General features: G+C 44.3%; 1 protein-coding gene across 3 annotated transcripts in view; it reads left to right on the forward strand.

The window, feature by feature from the left end:
• The window catches only part of MASP1 (mannan binding lectin serine peptidase 1), a 78,241-nt gene that overhangs the window by 23,446 nt on the left and 34,993 nt on the right, over positions 1–19,802 (forward strand). For all 3 annotated transcript variants that reach the window (XM_038748877.1, XM_038748876.1, XM_038748878.1), the window contains exons 3-8: positions 11,641–11,818; positions 13,873–14,004; positions 16,952–17,148; positions 17,555–17,702; positions 18,283–18,401; positions 18,623–18,701. In XM_038748877.1, the coding sequence (XP_038604805.1) occupies positions 11,641–11,818; positions 13,873–14,004; positions 16,952–17,148; positions 17,555–17,702; positions 18,283–18,401; positions 18,623–18,701 (853 nt within the window). The remainder of the gene's footprint in view (positions 1–11,640; positions 11,819–13,872; positions 14,005–16,951; positions 17,149–17,554; positions 17,703–18,282; positions 18,402–18,622; positions 18,702–19,802) is intronic.

The following is a 19,802-nucleotide window of genomic DNA, read 5'->3' on the forward strand; positions in this document are numbered from 1 at the left end:
ACAGGATTTGGTGACAAATATGGGTCTCCATGTGGTATCTGCCAACTCTGTTGTATTGAATGCTCTCAAATGCTTAGTACAGTACTCTTCACATAGCAAAATAATTAATTGAATCCATCCATATGCATTCATACACACATGCGCTGAGGGGCTGAGTGAGGGGTGAATAAAGGGAACACAGACTTAATATTTTCAGTAAATTGCTACACCCCAAAAATGAAAGCCTCTCTCAGTCATGAAAATAGATGTGACAGTGTATACCTAAATAGTTATATGTACCTGCATATGTATTGAGTATATGTACGTGGCCTAGTGGATAGGCACAGGGCTGGGAGTCAGAGGGACCTGGGTTCCCAGCCCTGTTCTGCCACTTGTCCGTGGTGTGACTTTGGGAAAGTCACTTTACTTCTCATTCCTCAGTTACCTCCTGTGAAATGAAGATTAAGACTGTGATCCCCATGTGGGACATGGATTATGTCCAACCTGATTACCTTGTATCTACTCCAGTGCTCAGTACAGTGCCTGACAAATGTTAAGTGCTTAACAAACACATATATATACACACACATATAAATATATATACATGTATGTGTGTATTCATGCACACAAATCCATGTACAATGTTGGTATTTGTTAAGTGCTTACTACGTGCCGAGCATTGTTCTAAGTGCTGGGGTAGATACAGGGTAATCAGGTTGTCCCACGTAGGGCTCACAGTCTCAGTCCCCATTTTACAGATGAAGTGAGGCACCGAGAAGTTAATTGACTTGCCAAAAGTCACACAGCTGACAAGTGGCAGAATCGGAATTAGAACCCACAACCTCTGACTCCTAAACCCGAGCTCTTTCCACTAAGCCACGCTGCTTCTCAGTGGAAAGAGCACGGGCTTGGTAGTCAGAGGATGTGGGTTCTAATCCTGGCTCTGGCACTTGTCAGCTGTGTGACTTTGGGCAAGTCACTTAACTTCTCTGTGCCTCAGTTACCTCATCTGTAAAATGGGGATTAAGAATGTGAGCCCCACATGGGACAACCTGATTACCTTGTATCTCCTGTTGTCTGTCTCCCCCTACCAGACTGTGAGCCTGTTGTTGGGTAGGGACTGTCTCTACATGTTGCCGACTTGTACTTCCCAAATGCTTAATACAGTGCTCTGCACACAGTAAGCACTCAATAAATACGATTGAATGAATGAATGAATGAATCTTGGCAGATAGTAAGCACTTAACAAATGCCATCATCATTATTATTATTATGTGTGCTTACCCCTGCTTGTGACACTCCTGATCAACAGCTTTGCTGTAGCCTGGGGGTTTTGTGAGTATTTCCTATGGACTGTATTCCACAGGGGAGAAGGAACAGGCCTTGACCATAAAATAAACAGAGAGGTCAATGGCCCTGGTTAATATTTGCTGTGGCTGCTATGGACTGTATACTTTTTCATAGATCATTTACATCCTGAGAGCAGGAGCATAATTAAATCCTGGCTTTTTGTTTGGAGTTTTCCCTCAGGGGTCACTATGTCAACATTTTCACAAGAGAAGTTTGGCTCTGGAGAATAATAAAGAAGTGCTAAAGTGACGTTCATTTTAAATATGTACTGAATGGAGCACTCTGTCCTTCAGAAGTGAACCTTGATTTTTATTTTTTTTAATTCCTTAAACTTAAAAGTCTTTCTCAACTCCAGTTAATTCAGCAATGTAGTTCCCTTTGGCTGTTCTGTGCCTAAATTCAGTTATCTTACCCAAGGGAAAGATGTTGTTTCTGCAGTAGCATAAAATATCTTTGAAAGGTCAGAATGGTTACCCTGTCTTTGCCTCCTGGTTTTATATTAAAGCCAGAGAAATAAGTAGGACACAGTCAAGGAACTGATTCTGCAAACGGTTTGCCTTCCTTTCCTGATTAGCAAGCACCTCCCCATATCCTTTTCTTTCTACTCTCTTCCCTCGTGCCCCCACCCCTTTTCCCTGGGCAAGAAATTCCTCTAGCTCCTAGTTTTACTCCCAAGACTTTAAAAGTATTGCCCTCCCCTCCCTCCCTTCCAGTCAATCAATGAATCAATCAATGGTACTTACTGAACACTTATTGTTGGGGAGTAAAATGCAATAGGGTTGGTAGAAACCATTTATACCCTTAGGGAGTTTCAATCAAGTCAGGGAGATGGACTTTAAAATAAATTACAGATAGGGGAAGCAATAGACTATAGGGGAAGCAGCAGACACATAGCAGCAGCACCAGACTCCTTCCTGACTTACCAACCTCCTGCCTCTCCCCACTCCAGTCCAAACTTCACTCCGCTGTCCGTATCATCTTTCTACAGAAACGTTCAGGACATGTCACCCCCACTGCTCAAAAATCTCCTGTGGTTACCTATCCACCTCTGTATCAAACAAAAACTCCTCACCATTGGCTTTAAAGCACTCCATCACCTCGCTTCTCTCCTTCTACAACCCAACCCACACATTTCACTCCTCTGGTGCTAACCCTCTCACTATCCCTCAATCTCCCCCTGCCCACTCCTACCTCTGGCTTGGAATGCCCCATCTCTTCAAATCTGCCAGACAATTACTCTCTCCCCCTTCAAAGCCTTGCTAAAGGCACATCTCCTCCAAGAGGCCTTCCCATACTAAGGCTTCATTTCCTCCTCCCTTCTGCATCACCCTGACTTGCTCCCTTTGCTCTTCCCCCTATTCCCCACCCCACAACACTTGTATATATATATATACATATATATATATACACTTGTATATACACTTGTATATACAGTATATATACCCCACAGCACTTGTATATACATATATATATATCTGTAATTTTATTCATTTATATCGATGTCTGTTTATTTGTATTGATGTCTGTCTCCCCACCTCTATACTGTGAGCTTGTTGCAGGCAGGGACTGTCACTCTTTATTGCTGTATTGTATTTTCCCAAGTGCTTAGTACAGTATTCTGTACACATTAAGTGCTCAATAAATATGATTGATTGAATGAATGAATGAATGATCAAACTATGAACATAAGTGCGGCTGGTATAGGGTGAATATCAAAGTTCTTAGCGAGCACAGACCCAAGTGCATATAGGATGTACAAAAGAGAGGGATAATAGAGGGGTGGAAATGTGAAGTTAAGCAGGGAAGGATTCCTGGAGGAGATAAGATTTTTGGTAAGGCTTCAAAGGGCTCACACCTTCTTGAGTAGAATTGCTGTGGAGTTAATCACATGGTGTAATTGCGGCAGGAGTGGCTTCCTGTTCAGAATAACAATATAATTTATCTTGTTCAGATTTTCCTAGGCACTTAGGTTTCTGTCATTTAGAGTGGGTCTTTATGTTTGTTTTGTCTTTTCCCATTATGGTAGAGGGGAAACTAATGGGGGTAAATGCTTTTAAGAGGGGAGAGAGTCAGTGATACAAGGTGAGGAGGTTTTGGATTTAGGGCATTGGTGGGAAACCTCTTTAGAAATATTGAAGCAGCAAAAGAAGAGGAGGGGTAATACAGTGATGAGGAAGCTGGAGACACTCTTGGCATTTCACACCCACTGGCTTTAGTTTTTATTTTTATTATTATTAATAGAAATAATAATAATATTCTTATATCTACCTATTCTTGGCTTTTCTCTGACTTACTTGTGATCCAACACAAGGCAGTTAGCCTCTGTCTGTACTTAGACCATAGGGAAGTAGCATGGCCTAGTGGAATGAGCATGGGTGTGGGAATCAGAGGACCTGGGTTCTAATCCTGACTCCACCACTTACTTGTTGTGTGACCTTGGGCAAGTCACTTAACTTCTTTGTACCTCAGTTCCCTCATCTACAAAATGGGGGTGTTATAATTATGCTCTCTCATGCTAGAATGTGAGTCTCATGTGGGACCTGATTATCTAGTATCAATCCCAGCAGTACAGTGTTCAGCACATAATAAGCACCTAACAGATGCCATCATTATTGTTATTATTATAAGACCTGAGTCTAGCATACTGCTCCTTATACCAATGGACACCCAAATGACATTGACTGGCAGATTGATTTTGAAAAGGTGATTTGGAATTAACAGTCAGTCCACTCTCTATATTCTGGTTCTACAATATTCCCAGCTTGGCAATGGATAGGCAAAATATGGACTTTACTGCCCAAGGGGGTCTTAGGGTTTTCCTGTCCATTGCAAACTCATTATGGACAGGGAATGTGTTAGTTAATTCTGTTGTATTGTACTCTCCCAAACGCTTAGTACAGTGCTCCGCAAGCACTTAATAAGCACTATTAATTGACTGATTATTCTCCCACCTGCATCTGTGGGGGAATGAAGCTCGAAGGATTCCTTGTCTCGTGACTCTATGGGAGTGTACACAGGGAGGGAGGACCAATTTCCACTGGGTTCAGTGTGTAGAGAGGATAAGTGCCCTCTCTACTCTTAATGCAGCCCAAATAGAGCACAGCACCATCAGGACATCCAAGAAGAGATGTCCTTGAAGTCAAGAGGAAATATCAAACTGTAGAGGAGAAAGATCAGGGCTGGAGAGGTATCTTTGGAAATCATCTGCAGGGAGATGGTAGTTGAAGCTATGAGAGAACGAGTTCTCCAAAGGAGTGGGTAAAGGTGGAGTATAGAAGGGGACCCAGAACTGAATCTTGAGGAATGGCCACAGTTAGGAGGTAGGAGGCAGAGGAGGAGCCCGCAAAAGAGACTGAGAGGAGCCCACAAAAGAGATTGAGAATGAGTCGCCAGAGAGATAGGAGAACCAGGAGAGGACAGCGTCTCTGGAAGCCAAGGTTGGATAAAAGAAGCCAGGGGTGTGGGAAATTATTTCATCTGAGTCCCAGAAAGAACAGCACCAGGAGATCTGTGAATTGATCTTGAGGCTAATGGGAAGATAGATTTCTTGGAGGGCAACCTCTGTGACATCACTTCCTCCAGACACAAGAAAAAATGTAAATGAACGATCTCTGATGTTTGGATAGGAACTGGAGCAAGAAGATGGGGCAATAGTTGGAAGGTGATGTAGGATCATGAGGGGTTTTTTTAAACAGGGGAAGGCTTGGGGATGTTTGAAAGAGCTGCCAAAGGGTGAGGTTGAAGAAAGCAGTGATAGAGGGAAAAGTAATGGGAGGACATGTTTTTAGGAAGGGAGAGAGTCAGTGGTGCAAGGTGAGGAGGGTTTGGATGTAGGGCATATTCATTTGCTCATTCATTCATTTAATCATATTTATTGAGTGCTTACAGCGTGCAGAGCACTGTACTAAGTGCTTGGGAGAGTACACTATCACAATAAACAGACATATTCCCTACCCACAACGAGCTTAGGTGGGAGACTGCCTCTTTAGAAATAGGGAAGAAGGGAAAAAAGAGAAGGGGGTAGTAGAGTGGTGAGGAGAATGTGGAAACATTTGACAGTTCATACCCATTGCCTTTAGTTTTTATTAGTAGTAGTTGTAGTAATAATAATTAGTTATTACTTACTTATTAGGTATCTATTCTTGGCTTTTCTCTGACTTATTGGGTGAACCAACACAAGGCAGTTAGCCATCCCCTGCCTCAGTTTCCTCTGAGAGAGACTAAGCCGTGTTCAAAAAAGGAGATAAGTGCTTCTAATTCCTTGGAGAAAATGTCTTGGGTAAAGCTTCAGAGCAAACTTCTTTCTAAGAAAAAGTTTCACATAATCAGTTTTAAATCAGACTTGTACTTTCCAAGTGCTTAGTACAGTGCTCTACACACAGTAAGCGCTCAATAAATACGATTGAATGAATGAATGAAATCTATTTTGGTCCTGCTAATCCCTGCAATATATGGAATTTCCCCTACATTGTCCCCTGGGGTTTCATTATAAAGAAATATTCCTCAGCAGGGAAGGTATTGTTAGTACAAATTTGCTGAAAATTATTAGCAGTACTGGGGCCAAAAATACCTCATAATCTCAGCAAACATGAGGTTTGAGAGGTGAGATGGTCGGACATTTGGAAAAGTCGCTGCTGCAGGGCTTCAGTGCTGGGAGGAAACTTGGGTGGGCTGGGAGTCAGGGCAAGAAAGGGACAAACTTCTGTGCAGGTGTGTAAGGGAGAAGTGGGGAGATGGGATAGAGGAAACTGAGGCATAGAGAAGTTAAGTGACTTGCCCAAGTTCACACAGCAGACAAGTTGTGAAATCCTCCGACTCTAAGGCCCATGCTCTTTCCACTAAGCCATGTTGTTTCCCTGAAACAGGGGGAAACTTTTGGTGAAAAAACTTCATATTAAAAAGTCTGTTCTTTAAGAAGATGGAGCAATGAGACTCCTTCAAGTCTGTGGTTTCCTCATCCTTCTACTAAGGATGATCAGAGAGTCTGGACATTCTCTAGTATAGAAAATCTGTTGTTGCAGTCTAGGGACCAGGAGGAGTGGGGTATGTTTAGAACTGAAGGCTCCCTCAATTTATAGGATAGGAGAAACTCTCAGTCACCTCAAGAATTAGGTGAGGAAACCGACCTGAACTGACAGAGCCTGCAGTCTGAGTCCAGCATACTTGGAGATATTTCTCCCATGGTCTAGAACCCTGAGACAGCCTGAAAATTCACAGCAGTCCTAGCCAAACTGGGACATATGGTTGGCCTAGCTGCAGAACACATTAACATTTCTGAATAATACTAAAAAAGGGCATAAATCCTGGTCCAAGAGAATAGAATGGTCACAGCAATGGCAGTCAGGAAAGCACTAAGACCACTGAGAATTAAAATGGACAGAATAGAAAAGTATATAAAGTACCTCACCAGCCTCCCTTAGCATGTAGGGATAAACAACCTTTCCAAGCTTTTAAAGCCTGAGGAGGGGGCCCCTACCCCCAAGATCAGTTTATTTATTTGTCTTGACATTGTTGACTTGGTTTATTTGCTATATTGCTTGTTGTTGTTTTGCAATCCTTGTTTCCTTTGTTTTTATCTGCCTGCCCTCTTCTGACACACAGGGACTGGCACATAGTGTTTGGTACATAATAGATGCTTAATAAATGCCTTAACTCAGAAGCACCAGAATTAACATCTCTAAATCGAATGTGCTGGCCACTGTGGATGTTCCAGTCTAGAGTTATCCAACTCTTGATTGTTCTTTCCTCTCTTGTGGAACCTATTTTTCTGGTCTTTTTATTCCCTGTTAGAATTTCCACAACAGAGTGGGTGGGGGATGGAGGTGAAACTCAAACTAGTCAGTTAAACAGCTGTGGTACGAGGCTTGGTAGGGAAGGAAGCTGAAACTAGTGCTTAAAATGAGGGTTTTGTAGGGGGTTATCAGCAGATTTCAGTGATCCCAACTATCCCTATCTTTGATTAACAAGTAATTGAGAATTGACTGAAAAGAAATAGCCTTACTTTTCCACATACTGTCTTAATGCCTTCCAGTTGTTTGTCATCTCTTCACTGGTTGTGCGTGTAAGTGTTTATCTTAACTTTGGCTTTGATTTGGAGTTTAGGGCATAGAGCATAGGGGTCTGGCTTGGGTTCCAGTTGCCCAGTTTAATCTCATCTCTGAAGCAGAGCAGCATCTCTCATTTCTCCCTTTTATTTATTTCCTCTGTTTCCCTGGCTTTCACTCCACTCCCCCTTCCTCCTCCTTGTTCTCTTCAAAAACCAGCAGGTAGATTGGTGCTTTGACTCCCTGGGGAGGGCTTCTTTGATTATCTTGGTCCCTCACTGACTTCCTTCCTAGTCTCTCTAGTTGTGGCCACCAATTTTGCCCTTCTTCTTCTTGCCCCTTATGGGCCCTGGTGACTGATCTCTTGTGAGCTTTCTGTCTGCTGTAGACATATTTTCAAACACTGGCAGAAAGGGTGAGCAGCTGGAACAACTATGGAGAAACCCCAGGTAAGATTACCAGATTTCTGAAGGTCAAAGTTGTCAGGGATTGTGGGGAGAGGCTGTGGTGAGGGGCTAGGGTTGCCAGAAGGGGAGGAGAGGGACAGGACTGTCTCCCCGTTGGACTATAAACCTGATGTGGGCAGGGAATGTGCTTACCAACTCTGGTATTTTGTACTTTCCCTAGTGCTTAATACAGTGCTCTGCACGCAGTAAGCGCTCAATAAATACAATTGATTGAGAAAGGGAAAGAGTCTATCAATCAATCAATTGTGCTTATTGAGGGCTTACTGTGTGCAGAGCTCTGTATTAGGCACTTGGGTGAGTACAATAATAATAATAATAATGGTATTAAGCGCTTACTATGTGCCAGGCACTGTACTAAGCACTGGGGTAGATACAAGCAAATGCAGTTGGACACGGTCTTTGTTCCATGTGGGGCTCACAGTCTCAATCCCCATTTTGCAGATGAGGTAACTGAGGCACAGAAAAGTTAAATGACTTGCCCAAGGTCACAGAGCAGACAAGTGGCAGAGCCAGGATTAGAATCTATGACTTTCTGACTCCCAGTTTCCATGCTCTATCCACTACACCATGCTGTTTTTATTTTGTTAATATGTTTGGTTTTGTTCTCTGTCTCCCCCTTCTAGACTGTGAGCCCACTGTTGGGTAGGGACTGTCTCTATATGTTGCCAACTTGTACTTCCCAAGCTCTTAGTACAGTGCTCTGCACACAGTAAGCGCTTAATAAATACGATTGATTGATTGATTGTTTCCCTTATATAAGAGTTGCTATATACATTCACTTCCCAGTCTATCTCTGCTTCTCTTCAGCACCCTCCCCAGTTACCTGCCATTCCCAACCCCAGACTGTGAGTTCCTTGAGGAACCTTGCCTACTAATTCGACTGCACTTTACCAAGTTCTTGGTGCAGAGCTTTGAACACAGTAGGGGCTCAATTAATACGAGTGATTGATTGATTAATTGAAGGAGTGACAGAGGGATGTGGGCAGGGAACATATTTACCACCTCTGTTATACTGTACTTTCCCAAGTGCTTAATACAGAACTCTGCACATAGTAGCACAGTGGCACACAGTAAGCACTCAATAAACACAATTGATTGGGGAAAGGAAAGTGTCAATAAACACAATTGATTGATTGATAGAGAGCTTACTGGGTGAAAAGGGAGCTGCGGGAATGACCCTTTCAGTACTGGAAATGAAGCGGCCCTGCTGACATCTAGACAGGGGAGAGCCTTTAGGAGTTACTGGCAAGAGGCCTTCAGGGAAGAAGCAGACAATTTATGCTAAGGCAGAAATAGCTCCTTTGGTCTGCTGAATAGACCTGGCTGGATGTGAAAAACAGTGAAGGCAGAGTCCCACCTCCCTCTTCACCCCACTGCCCTGACTCCCTGAGGGAAACAGAGAAATGCCTCATTCATATGCAAATCTCCCCACTGGCATAGAGGCCAAGCTCCAAACACCATAGACCAAAGCCATGAGGAACAAAATACCTCATCCCCGGCAGGGAAAATGAGGCCAAAAAGGCTGCTCTCTGGGTGTCCTGCATCCTGGCAGAACTTTTCCCCTAGGGAAAGTCTAAGCATCTGAGGCCAGCTGCCTCCTCCTCATTTGGTGGGAGGCTAGCTAGGGGTTCGAGAAGGGTCATTTCCATCATTTGTTCTCTTTAAAGGGACTGAGGTTCAGGCTGGGCTACCACCTATGTCAACCTCATCCACCCAGACGAGAGAAGGAATGGGAGCCAGGAGTGCTTGGGAGAGTACAATATACCAGAGTTGGTAGTTATGCTCCCTGTCTACAGTCAGCTTACAGTCTAGAGGAGGAGACAGATATTAATATAAATAAATATATTATGAATATGTGCATAAGTGCTGTGGGGCTGAGGGAGGGGTGAATAAAGGGTGAAAATCCACGTGCAAGGTTGATGCAGAATGGAGTGGGAGAAGAGGAAATAAGAGCTCAGTCTGGAAAGGCCTCTTGGAGATATGCTTTTAATAAAGCTTTGAAAGTGAGGAATGTGATCCTCTGTAGGATATGAAGGGGAAGGATATTCCTCTTCAGGAATGGGTGAGAGGTCAGCAGTGAGATAGATGAGATTGAGCTATAGGGTTGGCATTATAGGAGCTAAGTGTGAGGGCTGGATTGTAATAAGAGATTGGGGAGGTAATGTAGAAGGGGACAAGGTAATTGAGTGCTTTAAAGCCTGTGGTAAAGAGTTTGAACTCACCTCCTCCAGGAGGCCTTCCCTGACTGAGCCCCCATTTTCCTCTCCTCCTCCTCCCCTCCCCATCACCCCCCCTTCCCTCCATCTGCCCTACCCCCTTCCCCTCCCCACAGCACTTGTATATATTTGTACGTATTTATTACTCTAATTTATTTGTACATGTATACTATGTTTATTCTATTAATATGTATATAGCTATAATTCTATTTATTCTGATGATATTGACCCTTGTCTACTTGTTTTGTTGTCTGTCTCCCTCTTCTAGACTGTGAGCCCGTTGTTGGGTAGGGACCATCGCTATATGTTGCCAACTTGTACTTCCCAAGTGCTTAGTACAGTGCTCTGCACACAGTAAGTTCTTAATACTGTTGAATGAATGAATGAATTTGGAGTTGGATGGGCAGCCACTGGAGGTTTCTGAAGGGTGGGGAAACATGGACTGAACAGTTTTGTAGAAAAATGATTCAGGCAGCAAATTGAAGTATGGACTGGAGAAGGGAAAAATGGAAGGCAGGGAAGTCAGCAAGGAGGTTGATGCAGTAATCAAGGTGGGTAGGATAAGTGCCTGGAGTAGCATGGTAGTAGTTTCGTTGGAGAGGAGAGAGCAGAATTTAGTGATATTGTGAAGGTTGAACCGACAGGATTTGGTGACAGATTGAATATGTGGGTTGAATGAGAGAGATGAGTTGAAGATAATGCCAAGGTTACAGGCTTCTGAGACAGAGCTGTCAAAGTGACGGGCAAGATATAGGGTGGGCAGAGTTTGGCCGGGAATATGAGGAATTCTGTTTTGGACATGTTAAATTTGAGGTGTTTGCAGGACACCCAAGTATCCCGCAGTCAGTAGATTAGTGTCGAAGGCACCTCTCACTTAATGAAAATTTGCTGACTTCCATCTGAAGTTGGGTCCTATGTTACCTCAGGGCAAATTAAATTATTTGATTAATCACTTAATTATATTTATTGAGCACCTACTGTGTGCAGAGTACTGAACTAAGCCATTGGAAGAGTACAGTATAACAGTTAGTAGACAGGTTAAAATTTAAATGACTTCAAACTTCTCTTACTGGTACTTCAAAATCCTAGAGCTCCTCGAGGCTGTAAGCTCATTGTGGGCAGAGAATGTGTCTACCAGCTCTGTAATATTGTTAATCTGTACTCTCTCAAGTGCTTAGTACAGTGTTCTGGACACAGTAAGTGCTCAAAAAACTATGATTGATTGATTTTTATTTCACTCCCTGATTCAGGACTTTCTGCTTTCGTATTCAAAGAATTGGTCAATCAATCAATCAATCAGTAGTCTTTCTTGGGCTGCTTTGGGCAGAGCTCTGTACTAGCTGCTTGGGAGAGTACAGTACGAAGTGAAACTCCTGGTCCTGCCCTCAAGGAGCTTACAATCAAGTGGAGGAAACCAGCAGACTTGCATCATAATAATAATAATGATGGTATTTGTTAAGCGCTTACTGTGTGCAAAGCACTGTTCTAAGCATTGGACATACCTATACACGCAGTATGGTAGTTAAGGGGTTCTTGAGCAAGACAGCAGATGTTGACGCTGTTTCTTTCCCTGTTGGTCCATAGGTAGAAGCAGAAGATCAGGAGTTGGCCACCTTTTGTGGGAAGGAAACTACAGACACAGAACAAGCACCTGGACAGCAGGTGGTCCTATCCCCAGGTCCCTTCATGTCCATCACTTTTCGATCAGATTTCTCCAATGAGGAGCGTTTCACAGGCTTTGATGCTCATTACACAGCCGTGGGTAAGTAGAGGGATCTGGGCTAGCACTACTGTGGCTATCCCTGCTGAAGATTCCTGCTCTCTGCCCCTCCACTGAATGTAAAACAGTTTGCCACACTCTTGTATTTCTTAGAAATGCAAATCATGCAGTTGAATATTGTCGCTTGGAAAGATTAGTGAAAACTACTAATGGCTTTGAAGAGCTTAGCCTACTAGGGAGCATATGATGCTTTGTGCAGAACAAACTATGCAGGATGAATTTTCTTCTCTGAAGGAGTGAAAAACTATACATATAAGAGACAAGCAATAATGGTAATTACTGTGGTATTTGTTAAATGCTTACTATGTGCCAAGCATTGTACTCAATGCTGGGGCAGGTAAAAAAATAACCTCATCCCATATGGGGTTCACAGTCTAAGTAGGAGGGAGAATAGGTATAAAATCCCCATTTTGCATTCATTCATTCATTCATTCAATTGTATTGAGTGCTTACTCTGTGCAAAGCACCGTTCTAAGATATTGGAAGAGTACAGTGTAACAACAAATAGACACATTCCTGCCCACAACAAGTTCACAGTCTAGAGGGAACTGAGGCACAGAGAAGTGAAGTGACTTGCTCAAGGTCACACAGCAGACAACCCTAGGTCCTCTGATACCCAGAACTGTGCTCTTTCGACTAGGCCATGTCGCTTCTCTAATAGATCGACAATGCAGCAAAACTCCTGAATTGGCCCCTCAATGACATCCTCACTGGCAAGCTGGGAAAGCATTAGCCGGACCCCACATTGCTAGGTGGGAGTGTAGCTGTCTCATGGGTCATGCACAACATGGTTTCACCAATGGTTCAGTTTTTGCCTGTGTGGCCCAGTAGGAAGAGCACACAACTGGGAGTCAGGAGATCTGGGTTCTAACCTCTACCCAGCTTGTCTGCCAGGTGACCTTGTGCAAATCGCTTAATGCCTCCATGTGCTCAGTTTTATTTCATATCATTTCTGACAACTTGGATAAAAGTTTTGAAATGTGGCTATTCAGTTTTCTGATGATTCTAAATTGACTGGGGCTGCTCACACTTTGGAAGACTGACACAAAAGTCCAAACAATATAGACAAATTGGAAATATATATATGTATATATGTTTGTACATATTTATTACTCTATTTTACTTGTACATATTTATCCTACTTATTTTATTTTGTTAATATGTTTTGTTTTGTTCTCTGTCTCCCCCTTCTAGACTGTGAGCCCACTGTTGGGTAGGGACCGTCTCTATATGTTGCCAACTTGTACTTCCCAAGCACTTAGTACAGTTCTCTGCACACAGTAAACACTCAATAAATACGATTGAATGAATGAATGAATGAATGAATGAAATAGACAAAAATGGGATGAAACTCAATCAGGACAAGGACTAGGTAGTATCTTAGAGATGAAAAGTAAATCGAATTCAGAATGGAGAAAGACAGGCTAGCCCCAAGTATAGCAAAAGGCATCACAGTCAACCAAAGCTGAAAATGTCATGATTTTATTATGAAATGTATTAATAAGGGCAGTAGTTAGGAAACAATCTCCTATACTTTGTATTGGTCGGATCCTTATTAAATGGTTGCATGCTGTTTTGTTCACTGCACTTTGAAAAGCATTTAGGTAACCTGAAGAGGATCCATAGAAGAATGACAGAAATGATTATGGGCTCAGTAAAAGAAAGGGCTTGAGGTAGTTTAGCCTAGGGAAAAGAAGGCTAGGTGAGGATGTAATCATTTTCTTTAAACATGTAAAGGATTTAATGGGCAAGTTGCTATGCAGATGTTCTTCCAGTGAAGCCCAAAAGAGAGCAAATGGGCAAAAGAAGAACTTCTTGATGATCTGGGAGATTCAGCACTGGAAGTGATATTTTAGCAAAGAAGGGAAAGGGGAAGTTGAGGAGTCTTCACCCCTGGAGAGCTTTCAGAAAACGAAAGACAGCCATCTATCCTGCATATCTAATAGGCAGGTGACTGGACAGTATAATAGCCGGAGGGCCCCTGAAGGATAAGATTCTAGAAGCAACATGTGCATGATTCCTTTACCTTCCTACAGATGTAGATGAGTGCACTGAAAAGAGCGATGAGGAGCTGTCCTGTGACCATTATTGCCACAACTACATAGGTGGCTACTACTGTTCCTGCCGCTTTGGCTACATCCTCCATTCTGACAACCGGACTTGCAGAGGTAAGGCCAGGCACCTTTTCTATCCCACATAGTGCTCACAGTCAAAGTAGGATGAAATGTGTCTCAATATTACAAAAAGCCTATCCAACAAGCCATCACTGAATTTGGTCCACAGTGTAAATTTCAGGAGTCACCCACGCTCCTGGAGGGAAAAGCAAAGGTCCAAAGGGTATCAGGTGGCTATATAGTCACTCAACTTTCTCAGACACAAACCTTTCCTACCACTTGCTTGAGTTTTTTTTAATGGTATTAGTTAAGAACTTACTACGTTCCAGGCACTCGACTAAGTTAATTGGGTTGAACACAGTCCAAGTCCCACATGGGGCTTACAGTCGTAGTCTCCGTTTTACAGTTGAGGTAACTGAGGCACAGAGAAGTTAATGAACTGCCCAAGCTCACACAGCAGACAAGTGGTGGAGCTGGGATTAGAATCCAGGTTTTTCTCTAGCCACTAGGTCATGATCCTTCTCAATTTTCGTCATCATCATCATCTTCTCTGGTATTTATTGCTTCCTGTATGTAGAGCACTGTCCTAAGGATTTGGGGGAATACAGATCAATGAGTTGGTTGATATGTTCCCTCCCCATAGGGAGCTTACAGGGGGAGACAGACATTAATCAAACAGTCAGTGTTATTTGTTGAGTGCTTACTATGTGCAGAGCCCTGTGCAAAGGACTTGAAAAAGTAAATACGATAGAGTTGGTTGACATGATCCTTGCCCACAGGAATTTGCAGTCTACAAGGGGATACAGACATTAAAATAAACTACAGAAAGAGAAATAATCGAATACAAGGAGATATGAGAAGCAGTGCAGCGTAGTGGACAGAGCATGGCTATGGAAGTCAGAAGGTCATGGGTTCTAATCCCAGCTCCACCATATACCTGCTGTGTGATCTTGGGCGAGTCACTTCACTGGGCCTCAGTTACCTCATATGCAAATTGGGGATTATGAGTGTGAGCCCTATGTGGGACAGGGACTGATAGTAAGCACATAAGAAGTACCATAATTATATCTATCTATATCTATCTATATATATATATATACACACACACACACACACGTGTGTGCTATGGAGCTAGGGTGAGTATCAAAGTGCTTGAAGGGTACAAAGACAAGTGCAAAATGAGGAAGAAGGAAGGGCAGGTAGGGGAAATGAGAGCTTGATCAGAGAAAGCCCCTTTGAGCAAATGTGATTTAAGGAGGGCTTATAATAATAATAATAGCAGCATTTTTTAAGCACTTACTATGTGCAAAACACTGTTCTAAGCACTGGGTGGATACAAGGTGATCAGGTTGTCCCACGTGGGGCTCACAGTCTTCATCCCCATTTTCCAGATGAGGGAACTGAGGCCCAGAGAAGTGACTTGCCCAAAGTCACATAGCTTGCCACAGAAGGTGGCGAGTGGTGGACTATAATAATGGTATTTGTTAAGCACTTACTATGTACCAAGCACTGTTCTAAGCACTGGGGTAGATACAAGGTAGTCAGGTCCCACGTGGGGCTCACAGTCTTCATCCCCATTTTACAGATGAGGTAACTGAGGCACAGAGAAGTTAAGTGACCTGCCCGAAGTCACACAGCTGACAAGCTGTGGAGCCGGGATTAGAACCCACAACCTCTGACTCCCAAGCCCATTCTCTTTCCGCTAAGCCATGCTGCTTCCACAGTGTGGACTATCTGTTATGAAGGGAGGGAGAGTTTCAGCCCGAGGGAAGATGAGGGCAAGGGGTTGGTGACAGGCTAGACAAGATCAAGGTAGAGAGAGCCCATGGGGCTGTGGGGATCTGTCAGGGATGGCACAGTGGCATGGCACTTCACCCCAGGGTGTCGGCTCACTCCACTTTGCCCAGGAAAAAATCATCTCTGGCTGATGCTGTCCCACACTGCTTCTTCTGGGTTCAGCAATAACACAGTGGTGGCCTTAGACTGTATCCCAGCTCCCACTTCACTGCCAGTCACCATCCCTCTCACCCCATCTTCTCCCAGCCCCTACCCTTGACCTACCTCTGTGCCAGCGGCGACTAGAGAGCCGTGGTGTCCCAGCAATGAAATTCCACCCTGGTACTCCAAAACCAGCTTCCCTGACTTGGGGAAACTGAGCCCGGCCTCTTTGGCCCACCTGTTATCTTCCTCGGGGTTGGGGGAGCTGAGCCTTGTCCCCTGGACTACCTGATAGCCAGCCCCAAATGGAGGAAGGCAGACAGTGCTATCCGGGCCCAGGGCCCATCTCCAGTCTGGGGGCCTGTGGGAGGCAGATGGAGCTTTTCAGCGAGAATCAACACAGAAAACTTCTCTGGGGACTCCCAAACCTTACCTTCCTTCTGGGCCATGGGAGCGAGCAGGGTTGTAGGGTCCATGCCCTGCCCACCCTTAATCTTTCTATTACCCTCACCCTGCAGATCTCCATGTTCAAAGATATAATAATAATAATGATGTTAGTATTTTTTAAGCGCTTACTATGTGCCAAGCACTGTTCTAAGCACTGGGGGGATACAAGGTAATCAAGGTTGTCCCACGTGGGGCTCACAGTCTTAATCCCCATATTACGTATGAGGGAACTGAGGCGCAGAGAAGTTAAGTGGTTTGCCCAAAGTCACACAGCTGACAAGTGGCGGAGCCGGGATTAGAACCCATGACCTCTGACTCCCAACCCCGTGCACTTTCCACTGAAGACTAATCAAATGTCAGAGATTTTAGATTACCTTGAGGGAAGGAGTCTCAAGAGGATGATCAGCGCGGTGGGAATTCTGCGCAGATGTGGTGACTATTCTGAGGAGGGCTCTGGCAGCAATCTTGGAAGGGTCAGAGGCCCACCACGTCCCTCACCATGGGCTCCCCTGAGGCAACCGCTTACCTCATTTGCCATCAAAATCATCCCTGGACACCAGCCGATGTGGTCAAGTGCTTTATGGGCCTTCTGTTCTCATGTATGTGTATGCTGCAGTGGAGTGCAGTGATAACCTCTTCACCCAGAGGACGGGAGTGATCACCAGCCCTGACTTCCCCAATGCGTATCCCAAGAGTTCAGACTGCCTTTACAGGATTGAGCTGGAAGAGGGATTTGTGCTCAGCCTGCAGTTTGAGGACAGCTTTGACATAGAAGACCACCCTGAGGTGTCATGCCCCTATGATTATGTCAAGGTAAGCAGAAAGGTCCCACAGCCCTGGTGGGTGTCTCTTCAATCCTACTTAAATTGGATGAACTATCTACCTTTCCTCTAGCTAGAGGATCATATGGGAAAATTTGAAAAAGTTTCACTCCATTCCCCAATGTCAATAAGACATTGCGGAGTAGAATCTTCCTCATCTCTTTGCCCTCTTTCTCACATTTGGTCCAAATTTCAGCTGCCAAATACATGATCAGCCTGTCAAACCAGATGTGAGCAGTAACATTTCTTAACAAGGAATTCTACAGCCAAACTTAACCCACTATCCCCTTCATGGGTCCTATCTGATAATTCTGCAGAGTTTTTCCAGAGAATAAATGGAATGTTCACCCTGTGTGACCAGATACATATCTTCTCTTTGTCTTTGTGGATCTGGGCAGATTAAAGCTGGCCAGAAAGAGTTCGGGCCTTTCTGCGGAGAGAAATCCCCAGGACACATAGAGACCAAAAGTAACAGCATCCAGATTCTGTTCCACAGTGACAACTCCGGGGAAAATGGAGGCTGGAAGCTCTCATACACTGCAACGGGTAACTTGGTCTCCCTTCCATGTACATCTTCAGCCTCCTTCTTCTAGTAGGAGACTAGTTGAGAGATTAGCTTCTCACAGTGTAAGTCTTTGTTTTTGATTGGGGTTCTTGCGTTTGCTTTGAACCTTGGTGTGATTGTGTGTGAGTGTGTGTGTGTGCACGCATGCACACACCCATGTCTTTTCAATCAATAAATCGTATTTATTGAGTGCTTACTGTGTGCAGAGCACTGTACTAAACTCTTGAGAAGTACAAGTTGGCAACATATAGAGACAGTCCCTACCCAACAGTGGGCTCAACAGTGGGCTTTCATGTTTGTTTTGCTGCTTATTTGAATTAGAAAGTGCTACAGTGAACTGAATATCAAAGGACAAAGTCTTCATGTTTCCACCCCCTAAAACCGGTTCATGGGTGGACTTCCTGAACAGCACAGCAGATATCACTCCTTCCCTCTCCCCACCACAAACCCCCTCGTTACTTCTCTCTTAGGATGGAGGTGGATGAAAGCAGCCAGTACCACTGGAACCGTAGATCACTCACCATTTTTCTTGCCTTTCTCTCTCCTCCCTCTGTCCCTCAGGGAACTCATGTCCAGGCTTGCGGCCCCCCACCAATGGGAAAATTGAGCCCTCCCAGGCCACATATTCCTTCAAAGACCAGGTGGTCATCAGCTGTGATACTGGCTACAACGTGCTGAAGGTACCCGGATCCCCTGCCCAGGCGATGAGATGGTGGGCAGGGAAGGCCTCAAATAGAACTCCCAGGCTCTGTGACCACAGTGGACTTTAAGGGTCTAGGGAAGATCTCATTGCTAATCCGCTGCACTAGACTCAATAAATCATGGGATTAAGCTGTCTGGGAGTTGTGGGTTTGGGGGGAGGCCCCTCCTTTCTTCACCTATCATTGTGTCTTTCTCCCAGGATAACGTAGAGGCTGATACATTCCAGATCGAGTGCCTGAAGGATGGAACATGGAGTAACAGGATTCCCACCTGCAAAAGTAAGAGAGTCTTCTTCGTGGGTGTGGATTAAACTAAATGGATGTGTCCCAGCTGGAGACAAGTTTGCTAGCCTCAGAGAAAGAATGCACTTTCCGTGGGCCTGAAACCAGTCCGAGCAATTGCTCAGTCAGAAAACTATTTGGACTGTCGGTGCCCAGGACAGAGTGACTTTGCCAGTGGCCACAGTGAAATGTGTGTCAGCTTCCAGGGGTTTTCTTCATCAAATAGGAGCCTTGGCCTTTCTTTGCCCACCCCCACCCAGTTTCCTGCTACGCAGCCCGAGCCTAGGGACCGGATGAACCTGGGAATTAGTGGGTCCCTGGCAAAGAAAGGAAGAGGGTGGCCAATGAGGAGAGAACCAGGCCCAAGAGGTTGGCCACAATGAGGTGCAGAGCCCAGCTGGTGCAGGGAGCAGAAAGCAAGGGAAGAAGAGATGCTCTGAAAGCATTATGGGTGCCTCTGGCAGCAACAGCAACTGCCTGTTCTCCAAAAGCATTCAGCTCGAGCTTGAATTTTGGCCCCTTCTGATTCCTGGCTTTGGAGGACGGGAGAACAGGAGGAAAAACAAAAAAGTTCTCCAAACCTCAGCTCAGCCTTGAGGACCAAAGGGAGTATTGGGTGGATTCTTTACTGCCACCTCCAGATTTATCCCTCTTAAACCACAGTAGGTAAGATTTTCCCAGTCCACCAAGGCTCTTTGCCAAACCTCCCTTGTCCTGGAGGGAAAATGAGTGAAATGAGCAGCAGTGTTTCCTACTAACAGAACCAAAATCATTCGTCACTCTAGTCAAGGAAGTAGATGACTATTTCTACTGCTGCTTTAACATGCTTACTTCTTCCTTGGATTTGGGGCACCTAGATGAGGGAACCTTCAAAAGTATCCCTCTTGGAGTCTGGGTTTGGCCTTGATTGGCCTGTTCAAACTTTTCAATCCTTAAAAAAAAATAAAACCTTTCTATATAGGTTTCTACATCATTCAATCAATCGAATCAGTGGTATTTATTGAGAACCTATTGTATTCAAAGCACTGTATTAAGCACTTGGGGAGAGTAAGACAGAAGACACCTTTCTGCCCTAGAAGAATTCCTAATTAACAGAGG

This window comes from Tachyglossus aculeatus, chromosome 7 (genome assembly GCF_015852505.1).
Source record: "Tachyglossus aculeatus isolate mTacAcu1 chromosome 7, mTacAcu1.pri, whole genome shotgun sequence".
Taxonomy (NCBI): Eukaryota; Metazoa; Chordata; class Mammalia; order Monotremata; family Tachyglossidae; genus Tachyglossus; species Tachyglossus aculeatus.